This window comes from Hyalella azteca, unplaced genomic scaffold (genome assembly GCF_000764305.2).
Source record: "Hyalella azteca isolate HAZT.00-mixed unplaced genomic scaffold, Hazt_2.0.2 contig10174, whole genome shotgun sequence".
NCBI classification, from domain to species: Eukaryota; Metazoa; Arthropoda; class Malacostraca; order Amphipoda; family Hyalellidae; genus Hyalella; species Hyalella azteca.
In genome coordinates this window covers 41482-58148 of record NW_025940220.1, presented here as the reverse complement: position 1 = coordinate 58148, position 16667 = coordinate 41482, and the positions used below count along the sequence as shown (strand labels likewise).

The 16667-nt window shown below is 38.5% G+C and overlaps 1 protein-coding gene across 8 annotated transcripts in view; it reads left to right on the top strand.

Annotated features, from left to right (window-relative positions):
* Nucleotides 1–16667, top strand: part of LOC108666937 (disco-interacting protein 2 homolog C) — a 224650-nt gene that overhangs the window by 196106 nt on the left and 11877 nt on the right. For 7 of the 8 annotated variants that reach the window (XM_047882316.1, XM_047882312.1, XM_047882313.1 and 4 more), the window contains 8 exons: nucleotides 10851–10979; nucleotides 12259–12730; nucleotides 13271–13365; nucleotides 13900–14040; nucleotides 14317–14522; nucleotides 14776–14902; nucleotides 15567–15787; nucleotides 16220–16429. In XM_047882316.1, the coding sequence (XP_047738272.1) occupies nucleotides 10851–10979; nucleotides 12259–12730; nucleotides 13271–13365; nucleotides 13900–14040; nucleotides 14317–14522; nucleotides 14776–14902; nucleotides 15567–15787; nucleotides 16220–16429 (1601 nt within the window). The remainder of the gene's footprint in view (nucleotides 1–10850; nucleotides 10980–12258; nucleotides 12731–13270; nucleotides 13366–13899; nucleotides 14041–14316; nucleotides 14523–14775; nucleotides 14903–15566; nucleotides 15788–16219; nucleotides 16430–16667) is intronic. The other variant, XM_047882314.1, reaches the window with a different exon arrangement.

Here is a 16667-nt window from a genome sequence, read left to right as displayed (position 1 = left end):
ACGTCGGCTTCACTCGTGAGTCATTTTATGCTTCTCTGTAGCCAATTGCAAGCTTTGACGAACTAACGCTCAGTTGCCAAGGAGGTGGTATGCTATAGAGAAATATCGTCATGGAATGGGACTACTACAAGCATGTATTATACCATTAGGTGTGGGTGTGTTATCAATCTTATTAGATTTTTTAATAATGTTTATTATTAAATTCCCACGATTTAATTTAAAATATTTCTTCTACGTAGTTTTCTTGGTCATTTGATGTATTTTCTCAATCTCAGCATATCTTTCAATGCAAAAATGGCTCTCATCTGAGTTCATTTCTAAAAATTGTTTGATTCGTGATATCAAAACGTCGCAGAGATGTCAGTTTCTATGAAATTATTGACCACTCTTAGATGTTAAAGGCTAAACATCGTCAGCTCTGCTCGGTTGTTCTTATAGCTGCCCCCTATGCATCGTGTGGACGTGGACGTGGCTCCTGTGTTGTGTTCTCTAACGCCATACAAGACCTGTTTGATTCGTACATTCTTCAGTTGTTATTACTTCGTGTGTAAGTTTTGTGTTTCTTGTTAGTGTATTCAACTATTATGTTTCATATATTAATGCGTTGTATTGCAGCCGTCACCAGCTGCATCGGGTGATGTTTCTGTGATATCGTTTTTGCTTGTGGCTGCATATTACTGAAATATTGTTGATATATTTAGTTCAGTTGGTTTATATAATTTACTCAATCGTTTAATTGATATTGTGGCTCTAAATTTGTGATGTCAATTCTGTTGATACCACGAATAACTCCTGTTGAAATTGTTACTGCAGCTGCTCTTCTGCAATCGTGGCTACATCTTTTTCTCCGTGTGATTTAAATTATTGACCCAATGTCGTTAACTGAGAATTCGATTACTGGATCATGTTGTTAGTTTTTTTCGATGTCACAGTAGTGTCTAATTTTTTGCATGTCGTTTTTTCAACACACCATACAGTTATTCACAACACATTATACAATTATTTACAAGACAGGGTTCGATTGAGGCTATTGTGTGACCATGACTCGTGATACTGCGAGCGCGCGTGTGTTGGGTGCGCTTCAAGTGAGTTCTCCAATCATTCCTCGTTGTTGGGGGGCATTTCTATTGTCTGGCATCTCGCATTCTTCTGCCTCTGAACCTACTGTTGCTTAGGGCTCCTTCAAACATTCATTTGAACGCTGCCTCTTTAAATCGAGATTTATGCAACGAGATTTAAATCGAATATTAACGAGGGAAATATGTTGTTGGCTTATTTTTATGGTGATCCTTTGTGTTTTTTTACGGGGTTGGCAGAGGTTAGAGCGTTGATCGCATTGTTGGAACGTTCTAGGTTTCCGGTGCAAACGATGACCATCCAATAAAGCAAATAAATCTTAGTCAGTCATCAAGTAATGTCTCAAACTGTTATTGAATTGAACAAAGAAAGCTATACTCGCCGTTTCTTTTGCATGTTTTTTCTACCTGCACTTTGAATTTGACCATAAACCTTGAAATTGACAGTGCTTTTCTGGCTTTCGTAGTCCACCGCTCGCATACCATGTCACTTTCCATAATCTCTCTGAGTGTCCAGAGATGAGGGGTGCAGATAGGAGGGTGCATTTTCAAATAGTGTTCCCCTTGAGCCTCATGACCCAAAATGTAATCTGTGTAAGTTAAATTGAACAAAATAAAATTAAATTTACCTTCACAATATGCAGTGCACTAATTAACTAGAATGAGGAATGAGATTTATCGTGGAAACCGCCGCTGTGTTGTCGTGGCGCTTCCGCCGAGTTTATTCAGCGCCCAGAGCTGCATTCCTCTCACTTCTTCTGCATGCATTAATTAAAATCCAATGGATGAATAAAGAAGTTGGCGAACTCTGGTGATAACAACATCAGCTAGTCCAATGTCACTACGAGACTGAAACACTAAAGCGATGGAACCTTCTAAGAGTAGTTTATTACCCAAAAAACTTTTTCAACGGTGAATCACCTATGGGTTTTTTCATGTATATATTATGGTCAGAACCAGACAAGAAATCTTCCCAAAAATCTCAATGAAAAACATTCTTGGTATATCGGAATAAGTGTTAGATGGGAACGCATGTATTGAAGTTATTACCTGTTGCTTAATCACAAGCAGGCTCGCACAGTGAGCATTTCCTGTCGCGTCGTCTGCTTGCTATATGTACGAACTTTTTATTTTCGTTAGTGCGTCTAATTTTTTTACTTTATTTGCATCCGTGATGGTTTGATGCTCATGCAAAAATATTCATTTATTTGTTTTTACGTAAGCGTTACATGAATGTAAATATAATAAATGTTGAGCTCAAAATCAAATTTCTTTTTTAACTTGATTTTATCTTGTCGTATCTTTTATGCTTGAGAGTCAGCACGACTGTAAATTTTTGTGCAAACGAACATCGAAATCGCTTGCTGTGAGAGGAATTCGTACCTAGATCTGTGTGCGCGTTCCGACTTTGTACTATCGGCATAGCTGTTGATAGAATTTGACGATGTGTATTTATTTATCGGTGATTGCAAAGTTTAGGACTAGGACGAGTCATGACGTAGTGTTGCACTCGGTACGTCCTATTGGAACGCTTACGTCAATTGACCGACGTTCCTCGCAGTGCATCGCTTCCGCACGGAATGAAGTGATGCAATTTATTCTCATGGGTTTCTGAACTTAAAGTAGAACTCAAACTTTAGAAGTCACGTTTTAACATCATCATTTCATTATTCATACACTACCACAACATTTGACTGATTCGTTCGCAATCCATTTTTAAAAATGACATTTTCCGTAAATGAACTTTTGCTTACTGATGAAAAAATCTTTTCTTCGTATTGAATTTTTTTATTCTCCCAGTAATTTTTTTTACCTTCCTGTTGTTGGCAATTTGTTGTATTTGTGAAGTCTGTGCGATTAGTCTTGCCTCAATACGAATATCATTGTACTCTTACGCAGTGTATTTATGTGTAGTGTGCAAACAACCCGTTAATAAATAATTCTGACTGTGGCTATACACGCGTGACTGTTATAAGATCGTCGTTTGGGCATGCCTGTGCAGACAAAGACCCCGAGAAATAGTTCTGTTTGACCGCCCCGTACAGACAGAAGAGATAGGTTGGTACACTCGCATCGCATGGCTACCGCAGATACCGAGCCAGTGAGCGATGAGCCTGTGTGGTGTGTGCATACAAGTGTAGTTCGGTCGTGTGGTCGCTGGCCACCTGCATTATAGTGAGAAGTCTTCCTCTGTGTCTCAGATTAATCAATCTCACGTGTAAGTTTTATGTGATCCGAGCAAAATTTTTTAGCATTTAAAGTAGATTTGAGTTCTTTGCTGGATGTTCACGGTCGTTGGTGATACGGCCATATCATAGCAAAGACAATACATGTAGCAAGTGCTTGAAGTCACATGCTTGTGATCGGAGCAGTTTTTAGGTTCTAACTCTTAATGAGCTCCATCTTGGGTGACTTGAACTGAAGCCTCGTGGTGAGAAGGCTTGAATGAATGATGAAGGGGAATGAAACATGTAGTGATTTATTGGTCCTGTTTTGTGATGTGAATATTTGAATTCGTATGATTGAGATGATTCATTGATTAGGTTCATGATATTTTTTATAGTCGTGTTACTCGTTTATCTAGAATTAAACTATTTCCGATTGTAATGAGAGAAAAAAATAAATTTCTACAAATTGAAGAAAATTTTCAAATAAAATCAGCACGTCGTGTTTTTATGCAGAAGAATGTAAATATTATTTCGCCTTTTCTTCTGTTTGTGAAGACTTACGACGTTGTCTATTATGTAATTTGTGGCCTATAACTGCTTTCACGAGCTCTTTATTTTGGCCACTTTTGCGTCGCATCTGTCTGTATTAGTCAATAGTGGTGTACCCTGAACATTTTCAAAATAAAATTTGTTGACTTAACTAGATTTGTATGTGTTTCTAATCGTGTAAAAGTTTATTTTTGATTGATTTTGAATCGACTAATTTTGTAGTTGATATTGTTATTTGGTTGAATATTCGAAAAAGTGCTATAGTTTTTGTCACGCGTAGACCCGAAAAGAATTCGAGGTGGGAGCTGAGACAAACAAGATCGCCGGTGTAGTAGAAGGTCAAAACAGAGAATTAGAAGTAGAAGTTTTTTTTTTTGTAGCCGCAGGTGGTTCCTTGAGTCGCCTTGGGGCCAAGCACCTGACTCGTCTCTCTTACACTCGTCTTGTTTCTTTACTGCGAGCTATACTTTCAAAAAAAGTTAAGAGATCGTAAGTTCATCAGCCAATAATTGACGGCCTTTCAAGCAAAATCCATCAATCACAGACAATAAAACAGAGCGTAAGTACTTACGTTCACATACTTGAAAGTATGGCCCCAGCTGTGCAGTTTTATATCGCCTTTGATTGTACTTTGATACCAAGTTTAACGAATTCAGGTGATCACCTTTAGATAAATGGTTCAGTGTTCTATTTACGTTAAAGGCCACTTTTGCCTCGCTTGTATTTGTTCGGAAGTCAATGATCCCTCAGTTCTAGGTTTGTCTAACTCTAACTAAATGTATTTTATAGCTTACAAGCAATTGTTTGCAGCTCTTCTCTTACACGATAATGACTTGGAAATTTGAAAGTTATCACTTTTTTCTTGCATAGTATTATTACATTTATATTTGTGATGGTATAATGCACCTTCGTTCTCAGTTGAGTTCGTCAACTCCGAGAGATTACTGAATAATATTTCCGGTAGCTACTGGTTTAACATTTTGATCTTTGTTCGTCGGTCATTTACCGATACGTAGTTAGTTTAGGTAGCGTACAGATATCTTCTTTGTCAGGTCAGGCATTAGACATCCGGCATTCGAGCTCTATATTGGCCGTGTCGCTTATCATTGCTACACTTATATCCTGCAACACTCAGCTTCAGAGGTCGACCTTTTCAAGGAGGGGAATATTTGTCGAATAATTAAAAAAATGCTTCTTCAATATATTGGCAGCAAAAAAATGTACTAAAATGATTTATACATGAAAACTTTCGGCATTTTCTTGTATTCAATACGCTTCAAAAAAAATTTCCGTGGCATTCCCTAGTCAAATGTAAAAAATACAACGAAAACTTGATATCAGAAGCAAAGACGATCATTGATTTCATTGCGCATTGTAAATCATATAGTGTAACTTCCGATTATCTATTAAATCAAATAATATCTGAGTGTTGGCTGTCGGGTTTTTGCCCCTGCTCTTATTTCTGTATGTACGCCCTGCCGCGAAACGACGATCCGGTTTTGGTGACTTTTTTGCTGCTCTTGAAGGTTGTCTCTCTGCTCCAACTTCGTGAGACTCAGTTGAACTCTTGAGAACTCTTGAGCTGCAGTAAACCTGCGATTACTGATGAGACTCAGCTGAACTCTTGGAACTCTTGAGCTGCAGTAAACCTGCGATTACTGATGAGACTCAGCTGAACTCTTGGAACTCTTGAGCTGCAGTAAACCTGCGATTACTGATGAGACTCAGCTGAACTCTTGGAACTCTTGAGCTGCAGTAAACCTGCGATGACCGATGAGACTCAGCTGAACTCTTGGAACTCTTGAGCTGCGTAAACCTGCGATTACTGATGAGACTCAGCTGAACTCTTGGAACTCTTGAGCTGCGTAAACCTGCGATTACTGATGAGACTCAGCTTACATGCGCCAAATACTATCTTGTGTGCGCTCTTGAAACTCTTGAGCTGACTGCAAGCCGATGGTTGCTCATGCGCTCATGCAACTTACATCACTGAATCAAGTCGAATAGCTGCATTACCATCATGCAGCATTGTTTAAGCGGCGATCGCAAGTTCATCGATGATTTGCAATTTAAGCGTTCTCGCCCAAATTCAGATGAAAAAGAAACCTAGTCCATTTTTTCTTTGACACTTGTACCACTCATTTAAGAAGTATGATTTTGAGTCTTAATGTCAACTATTTCTTTGGTATATGTTTTATATTAACTCACTTCATATCTACGTTAGCTACGAGCGCTTTCTATTGTGGAACACTAAGTTGCCAGACTTAAAATGTTATTACACCGTTTCGAAATTACGGCGAAAAAACGGTCTGACCGGCCAGCCGCCCCGTGAAAATTAACCGTTTCGCCGATTTTTTCAAAATGTGGTACGAGCCACTGAAATGCCGGTCAGACCGTTTTTCTGCGTTTTTTTCGAACAGTATATGCTATAATAACTTTACAGTAATTTTCACAATTCCCGTTGCTTTTCTCATATTTTCAGTGCCTTGTTTATCCCTAGGTCACTGTATGATCGAAATATATGAAGTTTGGACAAAATTAGGGAAACGCCTGATATCGTAATTTTTGAACATGTTACAAACAATGAAAACGTAACATATTTTTATGTTTTTTTTTGTTGCTTCCAATTGATATTTCATTTTTGCACAGCTATTTTAAATAAATTCTTGAATTAAGTTGAGCATCTCATTTGGCCACCGCAACCACCAGACCTGAATACTTTCGAGCATTTGTGGTCGATTTTAGAGATGCAAGTCAGAAGTCGATTCCTGCCGCCATCGTCTTTAAAATAGCTGGAAGGAGTTTCAACTGAAGCATGGGTTAAAATTTCTGAAGGTGGAAACAATTCGCAGTTTGCATGAATCGATCAATACCTCGGAGAATTGAGGCTGTAATTGCCGCAAAAGGTGGAACTACACTATACTGAAATACGTATATTTTGTGGAATTCTCAAGTGTTTGCCTTATTTTCTCTCACCCCTGTAGGTTTGCTTACATTTTCTATACCTTGTTCATCACCATAAACACCACCCATAACTTGACGGGATGGTTAATGGGTGGGAAACAAACACAACTACATACTTGATGTGGAGGCTCATGGGTGGGAAGCAAACGCCATTTCTGGCTGGCTGACAGACAGTCGGCGTTAGATCGAGTGAGTCATTTAAAAGTTAAAAAAGTTAAAAAACACACGAATGCTGTGTGAGACCGGTTTCCAAGCAAACATTTGTGTTGAGTTACATCTTCGTTGGGTTGTCTTTTTATTTAATGATTAATAATCATTTGGAACAGTTTTCTCTCAGTGTCTGCCTCGTATCCGACAGAGACTTTGTTATCGCTCTTACCAACTCTCAGTATCAACGCGCCTAAGAACCCTGAGGGTCTGCTCAGGTCTTGCCTTGTTGGTACTTGGTTTACTCCAATACCATTCTTTTTTAATATGCAATATTTGTTTGCCGCTTCAAGTAGGAGCTAAACAGAAAATTCAGTCATGCATTCGTTAATAAAGAGTAATAGTTAATTATAGATAAGCAGGGTTCATTTCATACGAATTTCGGATTAATTTTATCAAATATTTATTTACTTTCTGTATCATGTATCATTCTGATATGTCATCGGTTACTCCAACTCTGCCTACAACTCTTTTATTAACTGCTCCATCGCCACACTGTCACATTATTGTAACTCCTGAATTAATAAAAAACTAAAGTATTATATATTCTAGAATCAAAGTTTTAGTTTGCTTCCATGGTTTTCGTTCTCGGTTTGAAATCAAGTTGAGACTCGGGTTTTGCATCCATCACTACATTAACAAAAATGCGTAGTGATTTTACTCCAACTCAAACATGTAGTAAGTATATCAATCAAACGTCGCAGAATAATGTATCATAAATATTTGTAACCCGTTCTGGCACCAATTTTATAGTAGTCTCACGCAAAACATAACTTGGCTTTGGCATCACGCAGTTTCTTGTTTATTTATCCGCACTTCAACTGTCGTAACATCTTTACCAAAAATGTTTCGATATTTGATTAACCGAATAAGTTCAATCAGAATGAAACATTTCACCGCCATGACACTTTGTATATACCAATTTCATTCGATTTTTTTATATATTGCAAGTAAATTTTACGTGATGCATTACTTGATAACTATTTTTCTTACGAAAATCTTAACACCAATGTATGCATTGATTAATTATAAAAAATATTATAAATGGATAGTAATTATGAAATGAGTTAGAGGCGGCTAAATCTTTTCATTCCAAGAGTTTGTGTAGGATTAGAGTTCGATTCTCTTATCAGCTGAATGCTTCTTTAATCCATTTAGCAACCTAAAAGATTAGTAAAGTTTAAATTATTTATCAGCCTAAAAGCACTGTAGTGAGTGATTTATTATGTTGTGATAATGTTGACAAGTTCTGCGTACTTTATCACCTGCAAAATTCCGGCCATCTTCGCAGCGTTTGCGTACTTACGCATCCTGTCGGAAACGCGTCATCGGTCCACTACTTGACTATTGTCTGAGCTAATTGCTGTATGGTGCTAGCGTGCGCCTAGTTCGGTACCCGACGCATGTCATTTTAATGACCGTTAATTGGGTTCGCGAAAGATTTCTCATGTTCTGTAAGTTGTAACTGCGTCATGTTTAATATGTTTCCAGGCTCGATGCTGTCATTAATATAAAAAGTGTCGACTTCGATTCTAGACTATTTGATTGGCATTAGTTTGTATGTTTCTGGGGGCTCGAATGTGTATTTCAGAATTAATGAGTTTGATAATCCTGAATTGTTTATTTGCCGGAATATTTCGTACACGATGAACGAAAAAAATGTAAAGTTCCAGTAAGTAAAATTTAACTAAGTTGCGTACAAATTCAAAATTATTCGCTGTGCGCATAATTTTAATAATCGCCTATATTTTCGGGATTGCATATTTTTCTTGTTTCAGTGTAACTCTGCGTGACGTCTATTTCAAGTTCAACTGTCCCTGCCTAAAATTTATTCTCGTTTTATCGGCATATTCATTATCTTTTTCGCGCCTGTTTTAGCATCTCTTCGCTACTTTATTTCGTTTTAAAATTGCTTGAATGTTATCAGCTTCAGAACCATAAAACACTTGTTCGTGATGAAACGTGCTCGCTCGGAGAGCTGGTGCGAGATAAGGCGATAAGGGGCGTGAGTGAAGGCTTGCGTTAGTTCAAAGATTGTTAGTAAAACTTTTACTGCTGATATTATTAATGCAGTCTTGCTTGCTTCTTTTACTGCCACTGCTTCAGCTGCTGCCTGGCACATCGTCCGTAATTTGTATAAATAAGCGACACGCTCGCCATGACTCACCGTCTCGTCTCCAATCCTCCTTTGTTCCTTCTCGGCCACCTCTGCACAATCGGCTCGTAAAATCTCGTGTTTTCGTGGCTCTCCTTTTTTTCACGTCCTAATACTTGGTTGAAAGAAATTATTATGTTGATATTTTTGCTCAAATCGTATGACTTGGCTGGAATCGTATGACATTATTTAATCTACAAGATCTACGTTAAGAAACATTCGAATTTGTGACGATCTAACCTAACCTATGAAACGTGCCTTAGTTGGATGTTTGTGCTTATTTACAAACTCAATTACAATTACAGTTTGGGGAAATAAATATTCGTACACTTGAAAAATCGTATTTTAATGTATTTTTGATAGTTTTTTTTTTTTTGAATACTATGCGTCTCTATACATAATTTAAATCACTTTTCCTGTTAAGTTTGTGTACTTACATACATTAAAATACGATTTTTCAAGTGTACGAATATTTATTTCCCCCCACTGTACATGATTAAATACCAAGTGATTTTAAGGAACATAGTTGATCTGTAAACCTTTGCAACATGTCCGTTAGAAGTGTGCTTGTTTGTAAACTCAATTACAATTACATGATTAAATACCAAGTGATGTTTAGGAACATACTTGATCTGTAAACGTTTGCAACATGCTCGTTAAAAGTTTGCTTGTTTACAATCTCAATTATAATTACATGACTAAATACCAAGTGAGGTTAGGTAACATAGTTGATCTGTAAACGTTTGCATTTAGCCCGTTAGAAGCGTTCATAGTACTCGTAGTTTTTCATTGAGCTAAAGCAAGTCAATTGAAAAAGGTTCACACATGAGCGGTAAAAAAGGTTACAAAGGCTGGGTCATAAGGCGTCTGTATACCGGGAGTCGTCGGCATCAGATAGTGGCTGGTGTCTGCTTATCAGTAGCTCTCTTTGCGCTCAGCGCTCACCTTACACATTCCCAATATCAAGCCCAAGAACTGAATTCGAAGAACAATAAATGTTGAACTGAACCGTCATTTAAGTATTAGTTTATGTTCTAAATGACCTATTATTCAGGTGGCAGGACCATCTTGTTTGTTTGAGTTCATCATTTCGTAATAAGTGTAGAACTCTCCTTCGCTGGAAATAACTACGTACGCTAGAAAAAATATTCAGGTGACAGGACCATCTTCTTTGTTTGAGTTTGTCTTTTCTAAAAAATGTAGAACTCTTATGCGTTGTGATAACTACGCTATAAGAAATATTCCAAAGTTTTTGTTCAGATGACAGGAAAATTTGGGCTGCATACATTTTCGAGCGCGTCGCATTATGACACATATCAGTAATCAAAACGTATCTATAAATTGTTGTCTGTGGCAAAATCAGAAATGTTTTATTGGTAAAAAGCCGGTTTCGGGCTCTCTCTCGGTTGATATCTTATTGGTAATCCTCTGAACGGTTGAATTTCATAATTTATTTCTTCATCTTTTACATATGTGAAGCGTATTCTCTATGCGTTGCACTTATAGTCATTGATTTGTTTGTTCTATTCTATAATTGAAACAGGACAAGTCGAACGCTCATGAACAGCAATATATTTATTGCTGTGCATCCTGATGTTAATCAAGTCGCAGCGGCTTTCCCGAATTACTTCTAAATTAGTGCCCATGTTATTTATTGTATTGTATTGTATTTTATATTGTAATGTATTTATTCATAGCTGTGGTGGCTAACTGAAGGTATTTTGATTGCAGAGGTGCGGCAGGAAGCCGTGAAGGAAGCTCTTGCCCAGTACCAGTCTCGCCCTAAGAACCTGCCTCTACCCTCCAAACGCGCGTCTGTCACCACCGCGCGCTCTCCGGAGCATCACCACCACGACTCAGGTGCGTAAAAAAAGTAAAATTTCTAGTAAATAAAATTTATAAGAAGTTGCGAACAAATTCAAAATTATTCACTGAGTGCACAATTTTAATCGGATGACATTTGCTGTAAAAACCAGAGAGAAGCAGCATGCTGGCAGGGAGAGATTAATAATCCCTTATATTTCGGGAATGTATATTTTTCTAGTTTTAGTGTAACGCTGCAATGATTATTTTTTCAATGTTCAACTGTCCACGCCTTAAATTTATTCTCGTTTAATTGACATGATCATTATAATTTTCACGCCTGCCTCGGCATCTCTCGCCATGACTTGTGGCAGTACGTAGAATTAATCGCTGCAGTCAAAGTAAATGCGAAAGAATAAGAAAGAATAAAAGTTGCCATTTATTTTTATTATTGATTACCTGAGTTTAATTAGTATTCGTCGATGAATTATTAAGGTGGAGTGCGTTCATGTAATATGGAGATAAGTATTGAGTATACAAGGTAGCCAATAAAGTGACCGAATATTTTTACATTCTTGTGTGAATCAAAGTGTGAAAAAACATTAATTTATTCGTCGAATGGTTTTAATTTTTAAGTTTGGACAATTATTTTCAACGCTTTTGACACCGCCTGCTAGCAGTAATACTGAAAATAGAAAAAAAACAAAGCGTTCAGACGGAATTCGAAACCAGTGCATATTGACAATATTATATTAAATAATAAAAAATATGATACCATTACGCCTCTACGTGCGTTGAAAATACGACGTGTCATAATGTGAAGCCTAGTCTGAATGCCGCTTTTAGCTCCTTTCCTCTTGAAATATTAAATAGATAGGCCCGTTTACTAGCGTTCATTTCATGTCTCATTTGCTTCTGTTTTAATAGCCGACAGTGTATTTTAATTTACTAATTGATTGTATTTGTGTTTCTAGGACTGAATTTATTCTGAATTGAACTTTGTGTTATGAACTGACGATGGAGCTGGACTCCGAAACCCTTTATCTTATAAAGATATGTTGAATTTTTGTGGTCGTAATGTTTTTGCTTTTAAATCCCTGTTAATTCAAGCGAGATTATTAAGCGTTCCTCTGAATGTGACGGACTCGGGAGACAGTTTACCTTAGGTTTTGAATGTTTTTTTCTAAATATCGCTTCCTTGAAGTCAAATCAGGCTTCTTGTGTTTTCCCCCATAAGTTTTGTGAATGTAAATTATATTTTATATTGAATAATTTTCTGAATTTAATTTTAAATTAGGTGAATAATATAATGAATAATTTTCTCTGAATATTACAGACTCGGAAGACAGTGACGACGACAGCATCACAGCAGGAGGCAGCCTGGGCAGCGGCCACAGTAGTGGACCGAGTGCTACACCGGACCTGCCACCACCATCCCGTATCACCGCCCCTCATTACTCCATCACACCACCTAACACCAACCAGCAGCAACATTATTCCATCACACCACCTAACACCAACCAGCAACAACAGTTCTCTCACCGACACAACGTACCGTCTAGCAGCAGCAGCGCTGATAGCGCTCGAAGTAACCACCTTAATAACCCGGTGCTGTTGCCGCCACCTACGCTCCACCAACAGATCTTTGCTGCTGGGGGAAGCAGTTCTTCTCCACCTCCACCACCGTCAAGTGGCGGTGGAAGTGGCGGCCACAGAAGCGGCGGGATGCCTCAACAACAGCATGGATTCCTGCATCACGGTGTATCCAGCATACAGCAGCAGCCACTGCCACCAGTTCCACCACACAGGTGAATATTTACTTCCCAGTCTATTTCATTTACGCCTTTATCAATGGTACGGTATTGTTAACGAGACTAATTCTTACGTTTCGTGGTTTTTATATGTAATTTCCTGTTTAAAGTACCTTAGATTAAATCCCTGTCAGAAAAATTGTCGTGCATGTTCTTAAAGTAATAAAATTGATATAGTTTTCCAGCATTAACTTGCCGTTATGTTGTTTGTACCGTGGGTGTCTGTTACTATGCAGACTAGGAAGTTTTGCCGTTTCTAGTAACATGAGCCGCTCACTAAATCAATTGTATATTGCTGTCATACGTTATGTATTGCAATGTTTCTTGGACCTTACAGCAAATAATTTGGATTTATAGTTGAAATTAAATAATTTTACAATTTTGAATCAAATCAGGCCGTTTGAAGTGTCGGGGAAGAAAAACCTGATAGTCTTAGTTGTAGCGTCGCTCACCATTAACTGTATGTGTTCTAATGTTGCTCACCATTAAGTGTGTGTGTCTTAGTGTTGCTCACCACAAACTGTGATGCCCTGACAGCGGCGGTGTGGCGGTGGTGAACGGTGGTGACGATGATGAGCGCAGACGGCGGGAGATGACTGAAGTCACCGACCTCATGCGCAACATTACCACATGTCAGTCACAGCGCCTAATATCATGTCTAAAAGTATAATAGGTATTAAATATGTCATTACCTGCAACTTTTGGAACCATTTTTTTTATCCATTTTTTTAATTATGTACCGCACACCGTTGTACTATTTCCGTTTTATCAAACATTCTGCCTATTGCTTTCTTTATTGCATAATTTATAAGATTTATATACACAAAATCAACCCTTCATCCATGATGTCGCTGACCATTCATCCATTTATATACACAAAATAAATCCTTCATCCATGATGTTGCTGACCATTCATCCATTTATATACACAAAATCAATCCTTCATCCATGATGTTGCTGACCATTCATCCATTTATATACACAAAATCAACCCTTCATCCATGATGTTGCTGACCATTCATCCATTTATATACACAAAATAAATCCTTCATCCATGATATCGCTGACCATTCATCCATTTATATACACAAAATCAAGCCTATCCATTTATATACGCATAGTCAAGCCTTCATCATGTCGCTGATTTCTCTGAATTTTGTACCCAGACTGCGACCCCCCCGACGTGACTCAGAGCTCACAACCCCAGCCCCAGAGGTTGGGTGTCGGAGCTTCGAGAGACGACAGACTCGCGGGGCATTATGCTCGTCACCCACCACCCTCCCACCACACACCCATGCTTGATCCAGGTGGGGGAGAATAAATAATTAATTTATTGTTTTTTGTTCACTACAGTTCTTGGACAGCGCGAAGCGAAAATATTTTCTTGTAAGTTTCGTAGTATAGGCATTTTGGAAAATTACACTTCATTTTAAATATTTAATTCGTTGTTATTCGCGTCTGTGATTGAATTTTAAGAGATTAGCTCTAGTTTAATTTTAATTAAAATAGATTACCGGTAGTTAATTTTTTACTACTGCATGACCACAATAGACTATAGCAACATTGTCCATGCTATTTACCAGAGAACTGGAGAGGCACCGGACGCTGGAAAGTCTCCAATAAAATACAGCAGTTACTCAACACCCTCAAGAGGCCCAAGAAACGGCCGCTGCCCGAGTTCTATGTTGATGATGAAGAGGATCTAGAAATTGCTGCTAATCCTAAGGACCCGAACGCACCTAAACCCGAGGGCATGGTTATGACTCCTGCTAAAGGCGAAACCCTAATTGTGAGTACGACGATTTAAAAATATTTTAGTAGCTTTGCCAACATGTGCTGACATATTTTTTGGACTTGTGGTTCTGGCGCTGGTATAGTTTTTTTTAGTGACAAATTTCTACCGTCTCAAAACACAAGTGGCGCTTGATTGAGATAATTTTGTGTTTAACTTATTGTACCTCTAATAACACCACTCTTTGGAGTTTTTCAATATTATTTTTCATTAGCTTGTCCAAATAATTTAGAATTATTATGACGCACAGATTCCTGCTGGTTTGCCTCGGTCTGTGGAAGCTGCAGTGGAGCGATATGGCGGCAGTTCGGGATTCAAAGCTTCCGTTGCTACCGTCCTGGACTCGAATAACAAACTATCCACTCCCCTTACTTATGGTGAGTGTATTTCTACTCTTATACTCTCCTTGCCGTTATCAATTAGTGCAAATTTCATTGAAGTACTACCATTTTCTGTACAATTTTCAGATCAACTGTAGCTAAAGGAACCTTAGGAGATTATTTTAACTTCCTGAAATGTGTAGTTCCTCTGAAATTTATGTATGCCAGATCAGATTTAATCCTAATCAGATTTAAACCTAATAGGCTGCGTGGTAGAATCCCTTATTTTGTGCCTCGCATTTATTGTGATTATCTTTTCATATTTTGTTCCAAATTACGCGATCGATTTCACCCGATGCAAAAACACAATAGCTCCAAGTGGCTTCTTTTCTTTGCTCTACATTCCCTACCCTAACAAAATTTAGAGTCGCCCCAGCTTCTGGTACCCCAAATCAGCAGCTGACGCGTCTGTAAATTGTCATTGGGTAACAAAATTTAGAGTCGCCCCAGCTTCTGGTACTCCAAATCAGAAGCTGACTCGTCTGTAAATTGTCATTGGGTAACAAAATTTAGAGTCGCCCCAGCTTCTGGTACTCCAAATCAGAAGCTGACTCGTCTGTAAATTGTCACCAGAACAAAATTTAGAGTCGCCCCAACTTCTGGTACTCAAAATCAGAAGCTGACTCGTCTGTAAATTGTCATTGGGTATGTTTGTGTGCAGGCAAGTTGCTGAGTCGGTCGCAGAAGATGGCATATAATTTGCTGAGTCGGCTCGGCGGCCGCGGTGAAGGATCAGTCCTACCGGGTGACCGAGTAGCGCTCATTTACCCCAACTGTGATCCCGTGTCTTTCATGTGCGCGCTCTACGCTTGTTTGCAAGCCGGGCTCGTGCCTGTACCCATAGAGGTGCCCATCTCACGCCGTGATGCTGGCTCCCAACAGGTCTGTTTGTTTCAAACACCGTTGCTTCTTTTTTAAATTTTTGCTCCTTTGTCACGCACTGTAATAAACATCGCTGCGTCTTTGTTAAATTTTGTCCCTTTGTACGTACTGTATCAAACATCGTTGCCCCTTTGTTAAATCTTTGCCCCATTTGTTAAATACTGTAACAAACATCGTTGCAACTTTGTTCAATTTCAAATAACGTTCTGTAATTTTCCGTCACACGAGGTCTCCCAACAGGTCTGTTTAATTCAAACATCGGTGCCCCTTTGTTAAATTTCGAATGACGTACTGTAATTTCCGGTCGCACGATGCATGTAAAGTATTATTATTTGCCTGTTGGTTCTGTGACAAAATTAAATGACCATTAACCTAGAGCAGTTCAGATAAATTTGAGTTTGTGTTACGACGTAACTACTCGTTCCTTTGCAGATCGGTTTCCTGCTAGGGTCGTGTGGGGTGTCCGTCGCCCTGACCAGCGAAGCGTGCTTCAAAGGGCTCCCCAAGAACGCGTCTGGGGAGGTCGTGGGCTTCAAGGGCTGGCCCAAGCTCAACTGGTTCATCACCGACCACCTTCAGAAGCCTCCCAAAGAATGGCAAATTCCTCCAAAAGCCCCGGATGATGCCCCTGCCTATATCGAGGTCTTGCTTCTTAGCGTTTGTAATATTTTAGCAACATATTATCGTTTGTATTTATATATATATATATTTTTTTTTGCCGTCAGCATATTAGCATTTTCCAAATTGTATATGAGGTCTTCTATAGATAAAAGTCAGTAATTTGTTTTCATAGAAGAATTTTTCACTCCTACGTAGTCTAATGTTCGATATTTATTTTAATCTTTATTTATTTTAATGTTCGTATCAACTATTATTTACT